Raw genomic sequence first — 24,840 nt, forward strand, 5'->3', positions numbered from 1 at the left:
AAAGGAAAGGAAGCAAAGGCCTTTCAAGGCTGGAGGGAGGGAGGGCTGAGGAGGGAAAGCGCCTCGGAGAGCAGCAGTGGCAAAAACCCGCGAAACAGTGAAAATACAGCGATATATATTTTAAATTAGTATTTTTTAAAAAACGCGAAACAGCAAGTCTGCTAAAAGTGAACCGTGAAGTAGCGAGGGAACACTCAAGGCTGGACCACTGCACGTTGCTACATGGGGAGAAGAGGATTGAATACCAGCTATTCTAGGTAACGATTTCCTGTGACCACAAAACCTGTACCAGCCAGCTAACGCTTGAAGCATCAAATCCATGAAACATACCTATAATGATGGATGTCTTCAAAAGACTTTGTGTTATTTATAGCAAATACGCATAAAAATCCCTCGCCCGTCCTCATGTACTGGTCCCGCATTGCGCTGTACTCTTCTTGACCGGCTGTGTCCAAAATGTCCAAGAGGCAGGTTTCGCCATCGATGACTACTTGTTTCCTGTAGGAATCCTGAGACAAACAGGAGAGAAAAAAGAATAAAGATAAGTAACCACACATGTGTGCTTGATTTTAAACTCTTACCACCAATACTATCACATTTCGAAGGATCTTGGCAGCGAAATATGCTGTCTTGGAGTGTGGTGGAGTCCAAATCGCTGACCTCTCAGTCAGCAGTCCTGTCGGCACAAAAGTTTAACCCCTTGGGTTGTTGTAAGTTTCTTCAGGCTGTATGGCCATGGTCTAGAGGCATTCTCTCCTGACGTTTCGCCTGCATCTATGGCAAGCATCCTCAGAGGTAGTGAGGTCTGTTGGAGCTAGGAAAAAGGGTGCCTGGAGCAAACTTTTGTTGAGAGGTAATTAGATGTCCCTCCTCCTCCAATGAACCAATGAATGAAATCACACCAAATTTGGCAACAGAACGTCTCACAACACAAGGAGTGACCATCACTCAAAAATTATGATTTTTGTCATTTGGGAGTTGTAGTTGCTGGAATTTATAGTTTACTTACAATCAAAGAGCATTCTGAACTCCACCAATGATGGAATCGAACCAAACTTGGCACACAGAACTCCCAGGACCAACAGAAAATACTGGAAAGGTTTGATGGGCATTGACCTTGAGTTTGGGATTTGCAGTTCACCTACATCCAGAGAGCATGGTGGACTCAAACAATGATGGATCTGGACCAAACTTGGCACGAATACTTCATATGCCCAAATATGAACACAGATGGAGTTTGGGGGAAATTGACTTCGACATTTTGGAGTTGTAGTCACTGGGATTCACAGTTCACCTACAATCAAAGAGCATTCTGAACCCCACGAATGACAGAATCTGGGCAAACATCCCGCACAGAACCCCCTTTTCACATTGTGAAAATTGCCTCTTGTATCTTAAAAGAGAAGACCTGGGGGAATGGGCCATTTTTGAGGGGAAGAATCAGGACTTAAAAACCAAGTGTCACATTTGTAACACTTCCCATTGAGGGATCTCGACACGATAGTGTCGGAGTGTATATCAGAGAGCAGGGACACGTCTGATGTTTTCCTTAAGGCCATCGGGTCCAATTCTCTTCACCAGGGCAAGAAAATGTAATCAAAGTCCTCCTGACAAAGAGCCATCCAGCCATAGATATGGATAGATAGATACATAGATATATAGATAGATGATAGATAGATAGATAGATAGATAGATAGATAAATAGACAGATATGATTCACACTCACAGATATAGCATCATAGATTTGACCCTTAAAGAAGGACAATGATATGTTGCATGTTCCAGGATGGGCAAACCAGACATTCTCCACATCAACACTGACAAAGAAATACTGTTTATCCACAAGCATAAAGAAATTACATATATTAGAAACCAACACTTTCTCATCACTTTATTTTCCAGATCAACAGACTGGGCCACAGCAATGCGTGGCAGGGGACTACTAGTCCCTTATATGAGATACAGATGCATTCATAAATGCATAGGGACACAGCATATCTCATGAAATACTTTCATTTATATATTTTAAAAATATATGATTTATTACTTATTTTACACAGACCTGAGTTTCTTGTTATGTTTGCTTGACACACCTACACACTGCTACTGACACATCCTAAATGTGTTGCAAGACACAGATGGAAAGCTATGTAGTGAAGCATCGCTTTCAGAGGGTTTTCATGGCAATTCTCTGTTCTTATCCTTTCCTAGACTGAGAGAGTGTGTCTCATCCAAGGTCACCCAGTGAGTGTCCATGGTTAAATTGAGATTTTAACCCTGGTTTCCAGAGTCACAGTCAAACACTCAAACCACTGCATCACATTGGCTCTCCTTATCCAACCAACTGTAGTTATTTTATCCTCCTATTATTATATTATTATTATATTATATATTAATATATTATTATATTATATTATTATTATTATTATTATTATTATTATTATTATTATAGGGATATTGGTATCCCTATAGATTGGAGCATTCGTAGGGATACCAAGCTGCTTGTTTATAAAGCTACTAGCTGTCCCCTGCCACGCGTTGCTGTGGCCCAGTCTTTTTATCTGGAAAATAAAGTAATGAGAAAGTGATGGTTTCTAATATATGTAATTTCTTTATGCTTGTGGGTAAACAGTATTTTTTGTTGTTTTTTTGTCAGTGTTGATGGGGAGAGTGTCTGGTTTGCCTACCCTGGCAATTCTCCTTTTTTAAGGGTCCCTTAAAGTGTATGATACTATATCTGTGTGTGTGTGAATCATATCTATCTATCTATCTATCTATATTTATGGCTGGATGGCTCTTATCCAGGCATGTAGCCAGGGGGGGGGGGGGGGCTCGGGGGGCTTCAGCCCCCCCTGAAATTTTCATGGTGGTTCGCAAAAAGGCCTTATTGGTGCATTATTTAAACTGTTATGTTTATTCATATCATGATCTGATCACCATACTCAATATATCCCATATGCATGGGGGTATTGGGGTAATGATACAAAAGGTTTGCCAGGCTAGACCCTCTTTCACTCAGACTCAGCCCCCCCCCCCCGAAACTCAGCCCCCCCCCCCGAAACCCCCCCTGAAAATTCTTTTAGCCCCCCCCCCCCCCCCCCCCCCGAAACGAAATCCTGGCTACGGGCCTGCTCTTATCTATCTATCTATCTATCTATCTATCTATCTCTATGGCTTGATGGCTCTTTGTCAGGAGGACTTCGATTACATTTTCTTGCCCTGGTGAAGGGAGTTGGACCCGATGGCCGTAAGTATTTTCTGTTGGTCATGGGGATTCTGTGTGGGAAGTTTGCCGCAACTGTGTCGTTCGTGGGGTTCAGAATGGTTTTTGATTGTAGGTGAACTGTGAATCCCAGTGACTACAACTCCTAAATGTCAAGTTAAATTTCCCCCAAATGCCATCTGTGTTCATATTTGGGCGTACTGAGTCCTTGTGCCAAGTTTGGTCCAGATCCATCATTGTTTGAGTCCACAGCGCTCTCTGGAAGTAGGTGAACTACAACTCCCAAACTCAAGGTCAATGCCCACCAAACCCTTCCAGTATTTTCTGCTGGTCATGGGAATTCTGTGTGCCACGTTTGGTTCAATTCCACCATTGATGGAGTTCAGAATGCTCTTTGATTGTTGTTGTTCATTCGTTCAGTCGTCTCCGACTCTTCGTGATCTCATGGACCAGCCCACGCCAGAGCTCCCTGTCGGCCATCACCACCCCCAGCTCCTTCAAGGTCAGTCCAGTCACTTCAAGGATGCCATCCATCCATCTTGCCCTTGGTCGGCCCCTCTTCCTTTTGCCTTCCACTTTCCCCAGCATGATTGTCTTCTCTAGGCTTTGCTGTCTCCTCATGATGTGGCCAAAGTACTTCAACTTTGTCTCTTGTATCTTTGATTGTAGGTGAACTATAAATCCCAGTAACTACAACTCCCAAATGTCAAGGTCTATTTCCCCAAAACAGATGTCCTCACTGTGGAAGAACATGTGGGTCAAGAATAGGGCTCTACTGTCAACTACGAATCCACCACCAAGATCCTATCCTTGGAAGGCCATCATACTCGGACAATGAGGGATTGCTTAAGTAAGTAAGTTATTTTATGCTGCACCGATATCTTCAGATATAGAGCAAGAGAGACACATTTTGATAAAATACATATACAACCAGAAGGAAGGAGAAATATCATAAATAACACAACATTCTTATAAACCCACACAATTCAGGTGCAGTTATTTTTGCTTGTAAAATGTGACACAGGCTCACCAAATTCATTTCCCCCCCTTTCCTGCACAACACTATCATTAGGCGTAAAAACAATTGCTCGTCACGCTATGCTTGGTTTGTTAAGGGTGTTTTTTCAGTGCATTTAAATGATGCCGTATCTGTTCCGATCAGCGGGATTCCAGCGACATCTCAGCCCACACTTGCACCAAGAAAAGGAATTATTTTCAAAATCCTGCTTTCTTCATACGGCTCTGCAAGCATCTCACTTACATAAGCAGAACAGAAGAGCAATTATATAAAACTGGAGAGAGCAAGGAGATCAGGGAGGCAACGCCCCAGATTTTCCAGTCCTTTCACCCGTGACACACCTACAGCATTTCTCTGCGCATTTCCCAGGTATGACATAAGACTGCCTCGCTCAGAATATCCCACTGCGTGCATTGCAGTTTCCAAAGGGATCGTTCTGCAGGCACAAGCACAAGCCTGAGGGACGAGGGGACTGGAAAGCTTGTGCAGAGCGAGTATTTTTAGAAATACTATTTGAAGTATAGACATTCAGAAAAGCAACACTCCTTGGGGTCTCCCTCTGAGATGACCAACACACAAACTAAAGCAGAGCTCTGCTCAATCAGACTGTAAACAATGCATCATGCGGAGCGTTCTGGTACCAAACAGCTGCACCCCAGATATTCTGCTGACAGCAAAATCTTCCCCAACTGTTATGCAGATGTGTATTACTATTATACATGGAGTCTCAATGCACAGCACGCCAACGACTTAAATCTAGACACAGTTTTCTAAGATCTACAGAGACGCTCGCTGGAACACCTCAGCAAGTGAGAGTCCAAAAGTGGCAGGCTCAAACCCAGAACCTCAACCAATGGCTGATACCAAATGAGAGACTCCCCCTGGGCACACAGAGGACTGGGCGACTTGGAAGGCGCTGAACAGACTGCGCTGTGGCACCACGAGATGCAGAGCCAACCTCAAGAAATGGGGCTACAAAGTGGAATTCACGACATAAGAGTGTGGAGAAGAGCAAACCACTGACCACCTGCTGCAATGCACCCTGAGCCCTGCCACATGCACAATGGAGGACCTTCTTGTAGCAACACCAGAAGCACTCCAAGTGGCCAGCTACTGGTCAAAGGACATTTAATCAGCTACCAAACTCACAAATTTTGTATTATGTCTGTTTGTTTGCTTTGTTCTGTTAGAAATGTAATATAATTGACTGGCTGCCCTGACACAAAATAAATAAAAATGCACACACCTTTGTTTCATGCACAAAATTGCATGCACACACATAGTTTATTTTTTTTAATTTTTTTTGAGAAACTGCAAGTCGCTTTTGGTGTGAGAGAATTGGCCATCTGCAAGGACGTTGCCCTGGGGACACACACAAAGTTAAAGGTAAAGGTTTCCCCTTGACATTAAGTCTAGTCATGTCCGACTGGGGATTGGTGCTCATCTCCATTTCTAAGCCGAAAAGCCAGCGTTGTCCATAGACACCTCCAAGGACATGTGGCCGGCATGACTGCATGGAGCGCCGTTACCTTCCCACCGGAGAAGTTCCTATTGATCTACTCACATCTGCATGTTTTCGAACTGCTAGGTTGGCAGAAGCTGGGGCTAACCTTGCTCCCTTGATTTGAATCTCCAACCTTTCGGTCGGCAAGTTCAGCAGCTCAGCAGTTTAACCCACTGTGCCACCAGAAGCTCCTAACACACATACATATCTCAAAGTATACATTTGTGTATATTGCTTGGTCCAAGAGCATTGGGGAAAAAACGAACAAAGCAGATTAACTGCGGCTAGGTGAAATGATTGACTGTGGGTAGGTGAAGTGTCCTCTGTGATGTAGCATGGAAAGAAAGGGAGTGGAGCGACTTGGCTGCTGGTAGGTGACCTAGGAGACATGTATATGAAGAGAAGGGAAGGAAGGAGAAAAGAATGGAAAGAAAGGATGGGAGAAGGAAGGCAAGGTGCAAGGGAAGGAATAAAGGAAAAGGACGGAAGGAAATGGAAAGGAGAAATTGTATGAGGGGAAGGGGGTGAAAAAGACAGGGAAGAAAGCAGGGATGAAGAGAGGGAGGGAGGGAAGAGAGTAAAAGAAGGAAAGAGAAAGGAAGGGAAAGGAAAGGTAAAAAAACAGAAAGGATGAAGAAAGGGAGAGATGAAGAGAGGGAGGGGGGAAGAGAAAAAAGAAGGGAAGAGGAAGGAAGAAAGGAAGGAAGGAAGGAAGGAAGGAAGGAAGGAAGGAAGGGAAAGAAAAGGTAGAAAAAAGAGGACGAAGAAAGGGAGAGATGAAGAGAAAGAGGGAGGGAAGAGAGAAAAAGAGTAAGAGAAAGGAAAGATATAAGAAGCAGAAGATGAAAAGAGGGAAGGAGGGAAGAGAGAAAAGGAAAGGAAGAGAAAGGAAGAAAGGAAGGAAGAGTGGGAGGGAGGGAAATGAAAGATAGAAGAAAAGAGAGGATGAAGAGAGGGAGTGATGAAGAGACGGAGGGAGGGAAGAGAGAAAAAGAGGGTAAGAGAAAAAAAAGAAAGAAAAAGAGAGAAGATGAAGAGAAGGAGGGAAGAGAGAAAAGGAAAGGAAGAGAAAGGGAGGGAGGGAGGGAAAGGAAAGGTAGAAGAAAAGAGAGGATGAAGAGAGGGAGTGATGAAGAGATGGAGAGAGGGAAGAGAGAAAAAGAGGGAAAAAGAAAGGAAAGAAAGAAAAAGAGAGAAGATGAAGAGAGGGAGGGAAAAGGGGAAGAGAGAAAAGGAAAGGAAGAGAAAGGAAGGAAGGAAGGAAGGAAGGAAGGAAGGAAGGAAGGAAGGTTGGGAGGGAAAGGAAAGGTAGAAGAAAAGAGAGGATGAAGAGAAGGAGTGATGAAGAGACGGAGGGAGGGAAGAAAGAAAAAGAAGGGAAGAGAAAAGAAGGTAAAGAAAGGAAAGATAGAAGAGAGGATGAGAGGAGGGAGGGAAGAGAGAGAAAAAGGGAAAAGAAAGGAAGGAACAGAAAGGAAAGATGGAAGAGGGGAAGATGTATGAGAGAAAACAAGGGAAGAAGAAAAATAAAGAAAACAGAAAGGGATAAAGTACAAAAGGGAAATGGAAAAAGGAAAGAAAGAGACACAAAGAGCATTTCCCTGCCGTTGCAAGAATGTTGCCATGGAGGCATTGGGAGACAGACATTTTCAGAGCTGGAGAAAGGAGAAAGCAGGTGGTCAGCAGTCCCAATGATTCCTGGACAATACTAAGTATAAACGTATGTATGAAATATTAATGAATTTCCTGTTTCGTGTTGACTTTAAGAAAGGGAAGAGGTACCATATAGTATTGTGTAGAAGTTGAACAATTACTTTGGGGGAAAAATGACCAAAAAATCTGGGTCAATTTGTACATAAGTCTATATGGCAATAGTGCCACGAAAGCAGTTTTTTCCAGTCATCTTGCTATGGATGAAGCAAGATAAATAACTAGCCATTCCTTTCCATTTCATTGCACTGTTGTTTAGATAAGGGTTTTGTGCTCGCTCTCTATAATATTTGAACCTGAATGACTCTTCTAAAAAAACTATCTTTGGCTGAAAATGAAATCCAATTTCTTTGGCTATGAACAAAGATGCTTATGTGATACTAAAGCCGGGCTTTAGCACAGCAGGTTAACCACCAACTACAGTAAATCCTGCCAACCAAAAGGTTGACAGTTTGAAGCCTGGGTTGGGGTGAGCTCCTAGCCCACAGCTCAGCTTCTGCTTACCTGGCAGTTAGGTACTGCCTTAAGTGGGGAGGTATTTAAGGCACCCATAGGGAAATGCCAGAAAAATGCCGGAGGAAGTTTACGAACAAAAGCTCTCCGGCAGGGAAGTTGGAGCGACAACACCCCCTGTGGCCGGAACCGAGCACAGCCTCCAAAATGCCAAAAATGGGAAAGCCTATATATACCTCTATCTATGTACAGTTGTCTGTCTTGTCAGTGTACAATGGCATTCAATATTTGCCATATATGTGTTCTTTGATCCGCTCTGAGTGTTATATGGTCTGCAGTAGATGGTGGTTGGTGATGGAAGGGTTAATGTGAGTATTAGTTCTAGAGGGTTTGGTGATCTGTAAGTGGGAGTTCATGGGTGAAAGCAATTAGGGGTGGAGGTGTTCAGGAGATGGGTTGCAGTTGGGTGTTACTGGATTTAAGGAGCTAACCTTGGGACTGATGTTTGGGAGAAAAGTATCTGTTGAATTTTGGTGGTGGATGCTGTTGGTTTTTCCCCACAGGTCTGTTGGATTTTTCAGTATCCTGACCTGTCTCCTGTAATCTTGGAATCCTGGAACCTTGAACCTTTGGACTGGCTTTTGACTATTTATTTATTTATTTATTTACTTATATACTGCCGTTCTCAGCCCGAAGGCAACTCACAGCGGTTCACAACAAATAAGAGCAGCAAAAATTCAATGCTACAGTGTAAAAACAGTTAACAACCTAACATATTACATAATCAATAAACAATGACTACAATAACCATTCACTATTCACTATCGTCTCATCATCAAAAACATGATCCAGATTCGTCATCCATTATTCCGTTCCAATGTTCATTAACCAATCATTGCACTAATTATTCGAATGCCTGCTCAAACAGCCAGGTCTTCACTTTCCTACGGAATACCATTAGAGATGGTGCTAGTCTAATGTCCATAGGAAGGGCGTTCCACAGCCGAGGAGCCACCACCGAGAAGGCCCTATCTCTCGTCCCCGCCAGCCGTGCTTGAGAAGCAGGCGGGATCGAGAGCAGGGCCTCCCCGGAAGATCGCAAAGTCCTGGTGGGTTCATAGGCAGAGATGCGGTCGGATAGGTAGCTTGGGCCGGAACCATTTAGGGCTTTAAAGGTCAACGCCAGCACTTTGAATTGAGCCCGGTAGCAAATCGGTAGCCAGTGGAGTTGGCGCAACAGGGGGGTTGTATGCTCCCTGCGCTCCGCTCCTGTTAAAATCATGGCTGCTGAGCATTGGACTAGTTGGAGCTTCCCAGCCGTCTTCAAAGGCAACCCCACGTAGAGAGCGTTGAGTAGTCTAAATGGGATGTAACCAGAGCGTGGACTACCGTGGCCAAGTCAGACTTCCCAAGGTACGGGCGCAGCTGGCGCACAAGCTTTAGCTGTGCAAATGCTCCCCTGGTCACCACCGAAACCTGGGGTTCCAGGCTCAGCGATGAGTCCAGGGTCACACCCAAGCTGCAAACCTGATGCGACCCCATCCAACACAGGCTGTAACCCTATGCCCTGTTCGGCCTTGCGACTGACCAGGAGTACCTCTGTCTTGTCTGGATTCAATTTCAATTTGTTCGCCCTCATCCAGACCGTCACAGCGGCCAAGCATCGGTTCAGGACCTGGACAGCCTCCTTAGTAGCAGGTGGAAAGGAGTGACAGAGTTGGACATCATCCGTGTACAAATGACACCGTACCCTGGCATAGACTCTGGATCCTTGGACTCTGTTTATTGAACTCTCGGCATTTGACCATTGGACTGGACCCTTTTGACTACGAAGTTATTTTTGCTATCAGTTTTTGTTTATTCTGTAGCTGAGTGCTATCTTTGTGTTTTATATTTTGGTCCATTAAAACAGCCAGCAAGTAAGTGCTGTTTTAATTAAACTGTTTGATAAAACTGGGAGTTTGATTCATCTCTACCTAAATAAGGTAGAGCCCTGGCAACGTGACACTGAGCCCCCTTCGGGGTGAGAAGGGTAAAATATAAATACTATAAATAAATAAATTTCTCAATTATTTCCTTTTTTACTTGTTGCCGTTTGTGATTCATTATTTGTAGCCCCAAAATACGTAGTTTTCAACAACCTTCTTCAGTCAATGGTCGGTGTTTGGCCAGATTTATCCTTCAATCCTATTAGCTTTTGCAAAACACATAGAATTCACAGAGTTGGAAGAGACCTCATGGGCCATCCAATCCAAACTCATTCTGCCAAGAAGCAGGAAAATCGCATTCAAAGCACCCCCGACAAATGGCCAACCAGCCTTTATTTCAAAGCCTCCAAAGAAGGAGCCTCCACCACACTCCGGGGCAGAGAGTTCCACTGCTAAACAGCTCTCATAGTTAGGAAGTTCAGGTGGAACTTGTCGTTTGAAGCCATATGTGAGTGAGTAGACATGGGAGAAAGTGTGGCAACTCTAAATCATGGATGGGAAACTAGCAAAGTCTAGATCAGGGACTTGAGTTTCACACATGTGATGTAGATGAATCCACAGACATGCCACCTTGAAATAATAATAAAAGAATGACCACTAAACAGCCCAACACCAACAATGAGTCAAATCTGAATTCATCATCTACTTTGCCAACCGATTTGCTGAACTAAAGCACATATACACACACACCAGACTGGTATTGACGAAACAATGGAAGAATGAGGTAGGTTTGTTTACAAGTAATATAATAGTTGCGTTATCAAGACGGCAATGTTTACTCTTCCAACTCAAGGCTATTGGGTAGATCATAAAATCTGTCGCATCAGATGAAAACAAAGCACTAGCACAACTGCATTTGTCCAGATCCTTGCCCTTTCTTTGGAGGCACAATCATAACTACTTGGATATTAGTCATGGTGAACCCATCAGCACACGATGCTGTGATGACAGTAGCATTTTCCATTTATCATCTTAAAATACAGAACGGATTTAACACTAGATATTAGCCAGAAGTGCAATCTCAGTTATCTGAGTTAATATACACTTCAATAACAAAGGTTCATTGGCAAAATCGCCACTTTGCCCAGATGACAAACACTCCAGAAATATCCATTTGGCTATTGTGGTTGGGCAGATGGATTATATGACCTAAAAAGCAACATCCATAGCCTCATCTTCCTCAATTCATTTATATTTCTGTACTTCCCTCCATTATGTATGGATGTTTATAGGACAACTTTACAACCACACAACAGTGGGGACCCCACAGCAATAAAGTAATGTTACATGGAGCTTGGAAAAGTCACCCTTTTGATTAATTTCCAGAATCCCCAGCTAATATTGGATTATGAGGCTGAGCGTGTATCTGCATTATGCAGTTGCAGTAGTCTGACACCAGACATAGTTCCATCTCATTGGATTCTGGGACCCATCATTTTATGAAAGCCTTGGACTGTTTTGACAAAGGAAAGGTTCGGGAAAGAAGATTGGAGCTCTCTGGTTGAGAATGCAAAAGCACAGGAGGAAAAGATGTCTTTCAGGTCCTCTACACCTTTTTCTGTGAGCAGAGGCACAACAAACCGTTTTGGACTTCAGTTTCCAGAATCCAGGACCAATGGGAGCTAGATGGGGCTCCTGGGAAGTGAAGTCCAAAACATATGGAGGACCAATGATGAAAAATAATTGACTGGAGCAGGGGTTCTCAAACCTTTTTAGCTGTGGAGCTCCTTTTTAGCTGTGGAGCAAAAGTTTCCCGTGGAGCCCCAAGAAATGTTTACTGTATTATATAGTATATTATATGTCTCAGCTCAGGATAGATTCACCTTGCTCAAGACACCACCACACACCAAGGCTGTATGTTTTGTAGTTAATTGAGAAAAAGAAAAAGCAAAACAGAGAAATAAGGATGCAAACGTTCAATAGGCAAAACAGAGTCTTAAATGCAAAGGCAAAGTTCCCAAGATCCAAAGGCAAATAACATGAAGCATAATCCTTTAGCATTGGTTAAACAAGAGTCCATGGCAGCTAGACAAGGTCTCCAAAAATCAGGATCAAAATCAAAGTCCCAAAGAGCCAGAAGCTTTCCGCAAAAGCCAAGGTATTTCCACAGAAGTTAACAGGGTATAAGCAACATTGGACTGACAAAGAATGCCCTTCGACCAGATCATTAAATATGTTCTCCCAACATGAAAGCATTACGTTGACCTCTAGCTTCACATTTGTTGGTAAGGCATGTGCTTCTGCGAACCCTTAATTGTAAACAGTCCTGTCTAATCAACTCTCCACTATCTTCAAGGCCGGATAGCTCATTATCCTGGCCCTGCTGGGCCTGGTCACCCTGGGAACCAAGAGGCCCTGAGCTCCCAGAAGGAGCTTCCACCTGGAGCTGCAAAGTTTCACTATCTTTATCTAAAGCCACATTCCTTTCTCTGGGGAACAGAAATGCCGCCTCTTCTTCAGAATCAACACTGTCTGCTTCATCTGCCTCACTAACCGGAATATGTTCAGAAATCTGTAACCCAGCATCCTCCTTGTCCTGAGGAAGCTCAGGCTCAGAAAGCTCAGGCTCAGCCTGAACCACAACACTATATATAATGTGTATATATCACACATGGGTCGGGCCAGTGACAGAAGGATAGAGAATATTTGTGTAAACTAATTCACACAATGCAAAAAAGGAAAAAAAAGAACAATAAACTATTTTAAATGAAGAACAATATTTAGCAACATCAACTTAACAGTATTTCAGTAGAAGACCCCTGGGGCCATCCAGTCCAACTCCCTTCTGCCGTGCAATGCACAATCAAAGCACCCCAACAGATGGCCACCCAGCCTTTGTAATAATAATAATAATAATAATAATAATAATAATAATATCTGTCAGCTGCAAAAGGCCACTCTACTGGGATTTGCACTTTATTCACCAATCCATCACATAGTCCTAGACACTTGGGAAGTGTCTGACGTGTGAACCAATACAACAACCAGCATAATGATCTTGTTTGCTGTGTACTAATCTTGTTGAGTTTCTAATCATCATCATCATCATCATCATCATCATCATCATCATCGGCACTGACAAAATTACCATCTTCCAGCTGCAGAAGGCCACTTTACTGGGATCTGCACACATTATTCGCCAATACATCACACAGTCCTAGACACTTGGGAAGTGTCCGATGTGTGATCCAATACAACAGCCAGAAGAGTGATCTTGCTTGCTGTGTACTAACCTTGTTATGTTTTTAATAATAATAATAATAATAATAATAATAATAATAATAAAGGATTTAAAGATCGAACTGCAAAGACTCTGGCACAAGCCAGTAAAGGTGGTCCCAGTGGTGATCGGCGCACTGGGTGCCGTGCCTAAAGACCTTGGTCTGCACTGTTAGGAATTGTGGGAGTTCAAGTCCAAAACACCTGAAGGGCCCAAGTTTGCCCATGCCTGGGACAGGCTGTTCTAACATTAGTGTTGCAGCGTCTCTTGCCAGGAAAGGAGACACATGATGCAATCCATAAATCACTTAATCAGTGGTTTTCAAACTGTGTTCCAGAACTCTCTGAGGTTCCTCAGTCTCAAGTTCATTGGGGTTGCTCGATGAGTAAGTACGTCAATAGTGGCAGAATCTGCCCCAATTCATCTTTCTTTGCAGGAAGTGTGGGGCGTTACTCTCAGACAGGCTCTGAATTTCCAAAGGGCAACAAAGAGATGGAACTGGTGTGGCTGACATGGCTCACTAGTACCTGAGGATATCCAGAATTTTAGGGGAAGTAAAGAGAAAGATTAGTAAACACATGAGATGTATGTCACAGAAGCATTTAGCTGTGAAAGGTGACAGGAATAATTATTAGCCACTCAAGGAGTACGGTCTAGATTGTGGATTCTTCCCTTTTTAAAAGAACGGAATAGAAATACACCTTCTATTAGGATTTAAGAAGACCAATGGCTTCCATTTCTGAACATCAAAAACCCAAGTGTAGGACCACCCAATGCACCCTTCACAGAAAAACATTTACCTCTATTGTAGGATCATATTCATCTACAAAATGGTTCTGGATAAGCTGTATCGTCAGTGCGCTTTTACCTACGCCACCAGCTCCAACCACGACAAGTTTGTACTCCGTCATTTTCCGTAGGCCTGTTGAAGATCAAGCAAAGGTATCGATTTTAGGAAACAGAACACCAAAGACATTTCCAGCTTGAAATAATTTCCTATCTTCACTTTTTTTTGTTGTTGTCTATTTCAATAGCACAGAGATCGACTTTTAACATACTGTTAAACAAGCATCTTATTCTTAGTATCAGTGCTACTCGAACTGTTGGCTTATGATCAATGCCAGTCCGCAAATTGTCTTTTGGCAATTTATGGGTACTTTCCAAAATATAAACAATTCTTGCCAACAGGCACAAAAATGGTACTGGTCCACTGGAGAGAAAGAAATGCTGTAATACCACATCTATATTGTGTTGTTAAAGGCTTTCATAGCCAGAATCACTGGGTTACTGTGAGTTTTCTGGGCTGTATGGCCATGTTTCAGAAGCATTCTCTCCTGACGTTTCACCCACATCTATGGCAGGCATCCTCAGAGGTTAAGGGGTCTGTTGGAAACTAGGCAGGTGAGGTTTATATATCTGTGGAATAATCTCCAGGATGGGAGAAAGAACTCTTGTCTGCTAGAGGCAAGTGTGAATGCTGTAATTGATCACCTTGAATGCTGGACCACTCTCACAACCACCATGTCAGACTACACAGGGAAGCTACTGAAACCCACAAGCATGTCGACAATTTCAACAGAAAGGAAGAAACCATGAAAATGAACAAAATCTGGCTACCAGTATCTAAAAGACTCTAAAATCAGGACAGTAAATAAAGAGCAACATTCAAAAAGCAGGGGAAATCCAGCCAGCTAATGCCTCCCAACAAAGGATTCCCCCAGGCAGCAACCAGCAAGGCTTTAAAGCTGCAAGGCAATTAAATGCTAATCAAGGGGGTCAATTGCAACATTCACACCTGCCTCCAACAGACAAGAGTTCTTTCTCCCACCCTGGACATTCCACAGATATATAAACCCCACTTGCCTAGTTTCCAACAGACCTCATAATCTCTGAGGATGCTTGCCATAGATGTGGGCGAAATGTCAGGAGAGAATGCACCGGGACTGTGGCGCAGCTGATGGGAGTCAGCTGCATTAAGATCACTATTGACCAAAAGGTCATGAGTTCGAAGCCAGCCCGGATTGGAGTGAGCTTCCGACCAATTTGTGTAGCTTGCTGTCGACCTTTGCAGCCTGAAAGGCAGTTGCATCTGTCAAGTAGGAAATTTAGGTACCGCTTATGCGGGGAGGCTAACTTACGACACCATAAAAATCTCCAGAAAGCATGCAAAGAATGAGGAAGTACTTCATCAGTGTCACAAGTGGATGGTGAAATGACAACTCCCCTGGTGGCCAGAATACTCTCATGAAAAAGCTGGTATGTTAAATAGCCTCTGTGTATCTCTCTATTTATGTTGTCTTTGCTATATACATTGTAATCTGCCCTAAGTCCCCTGTGGGGTGAGAAGGGCGAAATATAAATACTGTAAACAAACAAATAAATAAATAAATAAAGCTTTTGGAACATGGCCATACAGCCCAAAAAAACTCACAGCCACCCACATCTATATTGCTTATAATGATATCTACTTTGTTAAAATACTGTACATACTCGAGTATAAGCCTAGTTTTTCAGCCCCTTTTTAAGGCTGAAAAAGTCCCTCTCGGCTTATACTTGAGTCAAGATTATTTATTATTAAATTCTGTTGTTGTTGTTATTACATTTATCATTTTATTCTTATTCTTATTACATTTATTATTTTGCTTTACTATTGTTATTATTACATTTATTATTTCACTCTTATTATTATTACATTTATTATTTTACTTTATTATTCTTATTATAACATTTATCATTTTACTCTTATTATTATTACATTTATTCTTCTTCTTATTATTACATTTATTATTTCACTCTTATTATTATTACATTTATTATTTTACTTTATTATTCTTATTATAACATTTATCATTTTACTCTTATTATTATTACATTTATTCTTCTTCTTATTATTACATTTATTATTTCACTCTTATTATTATTACATTTATTATTTTACTTTATTATTCTTATTATAACATTTATCATTTTACTCTTATTATTATTACATTTATTCTTCTTCTTATTATTACATTTATTATTTCACTCTTATTATTATTACATTTATTATTTTACTTTATTATTCTTATTATAACATTTATCATTTTACTCTTATTATTATTACATTTATTCTTCTTATTATTATTACATTTATTATTTCACTCTTATTATTATTACATTTATTATTTCACTCTTATTATTATTACATTTATTATTTTACTTTATTATTCTTATGATAACATTTATCATTTCACTCTTATTATTATTACATTTATTCTTCTTATTATTATTACATTTATTATTTCACTCTTATTATTATTACATTTATTATTTTACTTTATTATTCTTATGATAACATTTATCATTTCACTCTTATTATTATTACATTTACTATTTTACTTTATTATTCTTATTATTATTACATTTATCATTTTACTCTTATTATTATTACATTTATTATTTCACTCTTATTATTCTTATTATTACATTTATCATTTCACTCTCTTTATTATTATTACATTTATCATTTTACTCTTATTATTATTACATTTATTATTTCACTCTTATTATTATTACATTTATTATTTTACTTTATTATTCTTATTATAACATTTATCATTTTATTCTTATTATTATTACATTTATTCTTCTTCTTATTATTACATTTATTATTTCACTCTTATTATTATTACATTTATTATTTTACTTTATTATTCTTATTATAACATTTATCATTTTACTCTTATTATTATTACATTTATTCTTCTTATTATTATTACATTTATTATTTCACTCTTATTATTATTACATTTATTATTTTACTTTATTATTCTTATTATAACATTTATCATTTTACTCTTATTATTATTACATTTATTCTTCTTATTATTATTACATTTATTCTTCTTATTATTATTACATTTATTATTTCACTCTTATTATTATTACATTTATTCTTCTTATTATTATTACATTTATTATTTCACTCTTATTATTATTACATTTATTATTTTACTTTATTATTCTTATGATAACATTTATCATTTCACTCTTATTATTATTACATTTACTATTTTACTTTATTATTATTCTTATTATTACATTTATCATTTTACTCTTATTATTATTACATTTATTATTTCACTCTTATTATTCTTATTATTACATTTATCATTTCACTCTCTTTATTATTATTACATTTATCATTTTACTCTTATTATTATTACATTTATTATTTCACTCTTATTATTCTTATTATTACATTTATCATTTCACTCTCTTTATTATTATTACATTTATTATTTTACTTTATTATTGTTATTATTACATTTATTATTTCACTCTCTTTATTATTATTGGAAGGATACATAAGCACATTTCCACTGAAGAAGGTTAGAATAATGGTTTAATCAGAGTTGGACAGTCTTATTTTAAATTACACTTTTATGTAAATATTCAAAAACATTTAACCTTCAGATGCCTCAATTAATGTAATTGTATTGGTATCGATTTATATTTTGAAACTGACCAGTAGCTGCTGCATTTCCCGCCCCTCGGCTTATATTCGAGTCAATGCATTTTCCCAGTTTTTGGTGGTAAAATTAGGTGTCTAGGCTTATATTCGGGTCGGCTTATACTCGAGTATATATGGTAAATAGAAGGGTAACACCAAAAACCTGCCTAATCTTGGAAACCAAGTCAGCCCTAGATAGTACTTAGACGGGAGATCATCAATGAAGACCAGAGGAAGGAACTATCATACTTGAACTGTCTCTTGGCTCATTAATAGCCAGTAAACCCAAAGTTCAGTGGTCAAAATAACTGAGAAGATCTATTATCATATATAAAGTTATCATTTCCAGCCAAGAAATGCCACGCTCCATATTAAAGAAAGGTCACTAGGGCCAATTGCGTCACAATTGCTCATAAGCCACAACTGAAAACCACTCCCTTGTGGTATCAAAGGGCTGAGATAATCTGCCGAAGATGATCTTGAGCCAAAGGTTCTCCGCTACATTCCGTACAGTCATCGAAGTAAACTCGTCAATTCATGGGAAAGTAAAAAAAAAAACAAAAAACGTTTATTAGTGAGAGATTGAATTTATTTATTTACTGAATTGTTTAGGGCTCATTTTCACCCAGAGATATTTCAGAGCGGTTTGTGGTAGGATTAAATATCAAACCGTAGCCACAATTAACCACAAATTAAGAAATCAACAACCCTAAAAACCACTTTATACAAAATCAATAGTTGGCAGCTTGGGAGAAGAGATTCCATCTGAACATGAGGAAGAACTTCCTGACTGTGAGAGCCGTTCAGCAGTGGAACTCTCTGCCCCAGAGTGTGGTGGAGGCTCCTTCTTTGGAAGCTTTTAAGCAGAGGCTGGATGACCATCTGTCAGGGGTGATTTGAATGCAATATTCCTGCTTCTTGGCAGGGGGTTGGACTGGATGGCCCATGAGGTCTCTTCCAACTCTTTGCTTCTATGATTCTATGAGTGATCCTGGATTCATCGCTGAGCCTGGAAGCTTTTGCACAGTTAAAACTCATGCACCAGCTGTGCCAGTACCTTGGGAAGTCTGATCTGGCCACGGTGGTCCACGCTCTGGTTACCTCCTGAACAGATTACTGCAACGCGCTCTACGTGGGGCTGCCTTTGAAGACAGTTCGGAAACTTCTGCTAGTCCAACGGGTGGCTATCCAGATTACTAACCAGGGAGATATACAGGGAGCATACCACCCCCCTGTTGTGCCAGCTCCACTGGCTGCCAGTCCATCTCCGAGCCCAATTCAAAGTGCTGGTTTTGACCTATAAAGCTCTATATGAGTGTTTCTCAACCTGGGGGTCGGGACCCCTGAGGGGGTCGTGAGGGGATATCAGAGGGGTCACCAAAGACCATCAAAAAACCCAATATTTTCTGTTGGTCATGGGGGTTCTATGTGGGAAGTTTGGCCGAATTCTATCGTTGACGGGATTCAGAATGCTCTTTCATTGTAAGTGAACTATAAATCCCAGCAACTACAACTCCCAAATGTCAAGGTCTATTTTCCCCAAACTCCACCAGTGTTCACATTTGGGCATTTTGAGTATTCATGCCAAGTTTGATCCAGATCAATCATTGTTTGAGTCCACAGTGCGATCTGAATGCAGATGAACTACAACTCCAAAACTCAAGGTCAATGCCTACCAAACACTTCCAGTATTTTCTCTTGGTCATGGGAGTTCTGTGCACCAAGTTTCGTTCAGTTCCATCGTTGGTGGGGTTCAGAATGCTCATTGATTGTAGGTGAACTATAAATCCCAGGAACTACAACTCGCAAATGACAAAATCAATTCTCCCTCCAACCCACCAGTATTGAAATTTGGCATATTGTGTAAGGTAAAGTAAAAGTTTTCCCCTGACATTAAGTCCAGTCGTGTCCAAGTCTGGGGGATGGTGCTCAATTTCTAGGCCAAAAAGCTGGTGTTGTCCATAGACACCTCCAAGGCTGACATGACTGCATGGAGCTCCGTTATTGGGTATTTGTGCCAAATTTGGTGAATGAAAATACATCCTGCATGTCAGATATTTTCATTATGATTCATAACAGTAACACAATTACCGTTAGGAAGTAGCAATGATAATAATTTTATGGCTGGGGGTCACCACAACATGAGGCGCTGTATTAAGGGGTCACGGCATTAGGAAGGTTGAGAAACACTGCTCTATACGGTTCTGGCCCAGCTTACTTGTCCAAACGCATCCACCGCTACGTCCCATCTCGTAATCTAAGATCATCCGGGGAGGCCCTGCTCTCGCTCCCGTCAATTGTTTGGATATCAGCCAGAATGCCAATGCCTTAAATCAATAAATAGTTTTCTAAGATCTACAGAGATACTCGCTGGAACACCTCAGCAATTGAGAGACCAAAAGTCGCAGGCTAACACCCAGAACCTCAAGCCAAATGAGACTCCTCCCTGGGCACACAGAAGACTGGGTAACATGGAAGTCGCTAAACAGATTGTGCTCTGGCACCACAAGATGTAGAGCCAACTTTAAGAAATGGGGTCACAAAGTGGAGTCCACGACATGCGGGTGCGGAGAAGAGCAAACCACAGACCACCTATTACAATGCAGCCTGAGCCTTGCCACATGCACAATGGAGGACCTTCTCACAGCAACACCAGAGGCACTCCAAGTAGCCAGCTACTGGCCAAAGGACATTTAGTATAATGACAAGTTTTTAAACTTTGTGTTTTTTATATACAACTGTACCCTTGGTTTGCTTATAAATAAATAAATAAATCTGTCAAAACCACAAGAGTTTTTTTTAAAGGAGGACTTCAAACCATGCTATTGTGTAATTGCTCTTGGTTATCATATTCTCTGCTTCTAAAGAGTCTGTTTTTATCTGGACTAGTAATTTATGAGCCACCAAAAGAAACTTCTCTCCGTTGTACTTTGAACTGGGCATGCTTTATGATGAAGTAATTTTATTAGAATTTACGAGACTTGAATTCCATTGAGTGCCTGCAGAAACTAGCAGAGCAAAAAGAGACATGGAATGGTATTGTTCACTGGAGTTACACATTTCTCTAGAAAACAGAGCTGTGAATTTGTATTCTCAAAAAAGTCAAATAAAGTGGGTTTGGCTGAGTCCTGCAGTGATTTGCTCCCCCAAACAAGCAAGGAAAAACTGAGATTATTTCTCACTTCCAAAATGTAGAAACCAGCTGATGTTTTCAAACTTTCAAAGGACATGACCAACATTGACTCGCCCTTCGAAGAACCAAAGAGCATCCATCAGAGAGTTCTTGTAGGTTGTCAAATATTTTTGGAACATCTTCCATAACACCTAAACACTAATAAACACTGTTAGGCAAATCTTACTTTAGACTATATGGACAGAAAGCCTGGCCTAAAATTGTGTTTACATTCAGGTATGAAGTGATTAATGAAGTAGATGTCCTCCTGGCTACTATACTTTAACACAGTGGTTCTCAACCTTCCTCATGCCACGACCCTTTAATACAGTTCCTCATATTGTGGTGACCCCCCAATCATAACATTATTTGTGTTGCTACTTTATAACTCTAATTTTGCTACTGTGATGAATTGTAATGTAAATATCGGATATCCAGGATCAGGCCCATAGCCAGGATTTCGATTCGGGGGGGGGGGGGTGAGTTTGTTTCGGGGGGGGGGGGGCTGAGTCTGAGTGAAAGAGGGTCTACCCTAGCAAACCTTTTGTATCGTTACCCCAATACCCCCATGCATATGGGATATATTGAGTAGGGTGATCAGATCATGATATGATTAAACATAACAGTTTAAATAATGCACCAGTAAGGCCTTTTCGCGAACCACCATGAGAATTTCGGGGGGGGGGGGGGCTGAAGCCCCCCAAGCCCCCCACCCCCGGCTATATGCCTGTCCATGATGTATTTTCATTCACTGGACCAAATTTGGCACAAATATCCGTTATGCCCAAATTTGAATACTGGTAGGGTTTGGGGAGGGATTGATTTTGTCATTTGAGAGTTGTAGTTGCTGGGATTTATAGTTCACCTACAATCAAAGAGCATTCTGAACACCACCAAGAATGGAATTGAACCAAACTTGGCACGCAGAACTTCCATGACCAAGAGAAAATACTGGAAGGGTTTGGTGGGCGTTGAGCTTGAGTTTTGGAGTTGTAGTTCACCTACATTCAGAGAACACCGTGGACTCAAAACTATGATGGATCTGGACCATACTTGGCACAAATACTCAATATGTCCAAATGTGAACACTGGGAGAGTTTGGGGGTAATCGACCTTGACATTTGGGAGTTGTTCACCTAAAATCAAAGTGCCCCTTGAACCCCACCAATGATAGAATTGGGCCAGACTTCCCACACAGAACCCCCATGAACAACAGAAAATACTGTGTTTTCTGATGATCTTTGGTGACCCCTCTGACACCCCTCAAGACCCCCGACCCCAGATTGAGAAATGCTGCTTTAACATAAAATTTTGTACCAGAGACAGAAACAATATAGAAAGTATAGGAATAGGTTCCTATGCCAAAAGAAATTTTAGCCATTTTGAATCCAAAACTAACAACAATGTAATAATGACAATAATGACATGTACATGTGAATGACCCAACCAGATCTAGTAAGACTTGAATAAGTAAACAAAAATGTTTTCAACCTTCTGGAATCCACATGAAGCTTCCTTCCAACATATGTTTGAGCAGTCACTCTTACAAACTATGGCCAAATTTACACATCTGCACATTTTAACATACAAAATCCCCTACTCTCTTCTTTTCTCTGTTTGGTGATGCATGTATATTCAACAAAAACATTCTAGAGGTGACTGCTGTCTACTTCGCCTTTTGGCATATACAACTACAATAAGATCAGCCTGTAATCCTCAAATCTTATTCCACTGTTTGTTGCAGATTTGTTGCGGAAACCAGCCATAGAAAAATCTGTGTTTCCTCAGCCATCCTTTACCTTCCTCCCAAAGCCAATGCTGGTCAAACATTTCCAACCTGAGGAACGACAAGAAGAAAGCAGAGAACTAGGCAGTCCAACCCGTCTGAACAAAAAGGGCATCAGCTGCTGGGAGAAAAACAGTAAGGAATGGCCCATCTGGAAGAAAGTTTTACAGTCACTGATCTAATACCAGAAAATGTCTTCTCTCATATCCTAACAATATCTGCCTCAAAGGGAGGTGAAACTGAAAGAAGAGCTTCTCCCAAAGACCACAAACACTGAGTAGGTTCATTCCAGGAGAATATAATCCTTCAAAAAGCCTGACATTCTGAGATCCTGGACTCGTGAACAAATAACTTACAGGGAGAATGGTCTACCCAACTGATCTTCATGATAAACGTATATAAAGGCTCCATATATTCTGAAAACAAAGGACCTTTTCATTCCTTATCATGCTTAAGACAACAGAAGGAATTAAGGCAGCTGCTTTATACTCAGTTGGACCATTGTTTCATCTAGTCCAGTACCATCACATACGACCAGTAGTGTCACTCAAGGATTTAGACAGGACTTTTTTCTTAGCACGAGCAGTGCTTCTTGCAAGGAGCGGTCAACCCTCCTGTTTAAGGAGCTCCACTGGCTGCCTTTCATTTTCTGGTCCCAATTAAAGGTGCAGGTTCTTACCTACAAACCCTGAATGGTTTGGGACCCGCCTACCTGCGTGATCGCATTTCTGTGTACGAACCCACACGATCTCTTCGATCATCTGGAGAGGCCCTGTTCACGCTCCCGCCTCCTTCGGAGGCACGAATGGTGGGGACAAGGCAGAGGGCCTTCTCGGTGGTGGCCCCCTGACTCTGGAACTCACTTCCCAGGGACATTAGACATACCCCAACGTTGGCAGTTTTTAGGAGGAGCCTGAAAACGTGGTTGTTCCAGTGTGCCTTCCCAGAGTAAGGAGAACTCTCAGCAATATGTCCTCACAATGCACTTTAATACTGACTTAGGATGGATTGTGCTTCCTCATTTCTCTCCGAAATATCCTATCCTAGTTATATTTTACCTTGTTTACATCAGAATATTTTTAATTTTAACCTATTACATTTGGCCCAGCCATTTTTAAAATTGTTTATGTCTCTATTGATTGTTTTTTGTTCATGTGATGTATAGAGAACAAGCCCTATGAGGAGCGGCTTAGGGAACTGGGCATGTTTAGCCTGAAGAAGAGAAGGCTGAGAGGAGATATGATAGCCATGTATAAATATGTGAGAGGAAGCCACAGGGAGGAGGGAGCAAGCTTGTTTTCTGCTTCCTTGGAGACTAGGACGCGGAACAATGGCTTCAAACTACAAGAGAGGAGATTCCATCTGAACATTAGGAAGAACTTCCTGACTGTGAGAGCCGTTCAGCAGTGGAACTCTCTGCCCCGGAGTGTGGTGGAGGCTCCTTCTTTGGAAGCTTTTAAGCAGAGGCTGGATGGCCATCTGTCAGGGGTGATTTGAATGCAATATTCCTGCTTCTTGGCAGGGGGTTGGACTGGATGGCCCATGAGGTCTCTTCCAACTCTTTGATTCTATGATTCTATGATTTGTATTCTATTGTTTGTTTATTGATGTTGTTTTATTGATGTGTTGTTTGATGTACTTTGGGCTTGGCCTCATGGAAGCCGCACCAAGTCCCTTGAGGAGATGATAGCAGGGAGCCTTCTAATCAAGGTGAAAGAAGAAAGCGCAAAAGCTGGGTTGCAGCTAAATGTCAAAAAAACCAAGATTATGGCAACAAGAATGATAGACAACTGGAAAATAGAGGGAGAAACCGTGGAGGCCGTGACAGACTTTGTATTTCTAGGTGCAAAGATTACTGCAGATGCAGACTGTGGCCAGGAAATCAGAAGACGCTTACTTCTTGGGAGGAGAGCAATGTCCAGTCTCGATAAAATAGTAAAGAGTAGAGACATCAGACTGGCAACAAAGATCCGCCTAGTCAAAGCCATGGTATTCCCTGTAGTCACCTACGGATGTGAGAGCTGGACCTTAGGGAAGGCTGAGCGAAGGAAGATCGATGCTTTTGAGCTGTGGTGTTGGAGGAAAGTGCTGAGAGTGCCTTGGACTGCGAGAAGATCCAACCAGTCCATCCTCCAGGAAATAAAGCCCGACTGCTCACTGGAGGGAAAGATACTAGAGACAAAGCTGAAGTACTTTGGCCACATCATGAGGAGACAGGAAAGCCTAGAGAAGACAATTATGCTGGGGAAAGTGGAAGGCAAAAGGAAGAGGGGC

The 24,840-nt window shown here is 41.1% G+C and overlaps 1 protein-coding gene across 5 annotated transcripts in view; it reads right to left on the reverse strand.

The window, feature by feature from the left end:
* KRAS (KRAS proto-oncogene, GTPase) overlaps positions 1-24,840 on the reverse strand; it is a 64,724-nt gene that overhangs the window by 27,112 nt on the left and 12,772 nt on the right. For all 5 annotated transcript variants that reach the window (XM_060776529.2, XM_060776526.2, XM_067469312.1 and 2 more), the window contains exons 2-3: positions 13,917-14,038; positions 331-509 (exon numbers count right to left, since the gene is read on the reverse strand). In XM_060776529.2, the coding sequence (XP_060632512.2) occupies positions 331-509; positions 13,917-14,038 (301 nt within the window). The remainder of the gene's footprint in view (positions 1-330; positions 510-13,916; positions 14,039-24,840) is intronic.

The sequence above is a fragment of the Anolis sagrei genome, chromosome 5 (assembly GCF_037176765.1).
Source record: "Anolis sagrei isolate rAnoSag1 chromosome 5, rAnoSag1.mat, whole genome shotgun sequence".
NCBI classification, from domain to species: Eukaryota; Metazoa; Chordata; class Lepidosauria; order Squamata; family Dactyloidae; genus Anolis; species Anolis sagrei.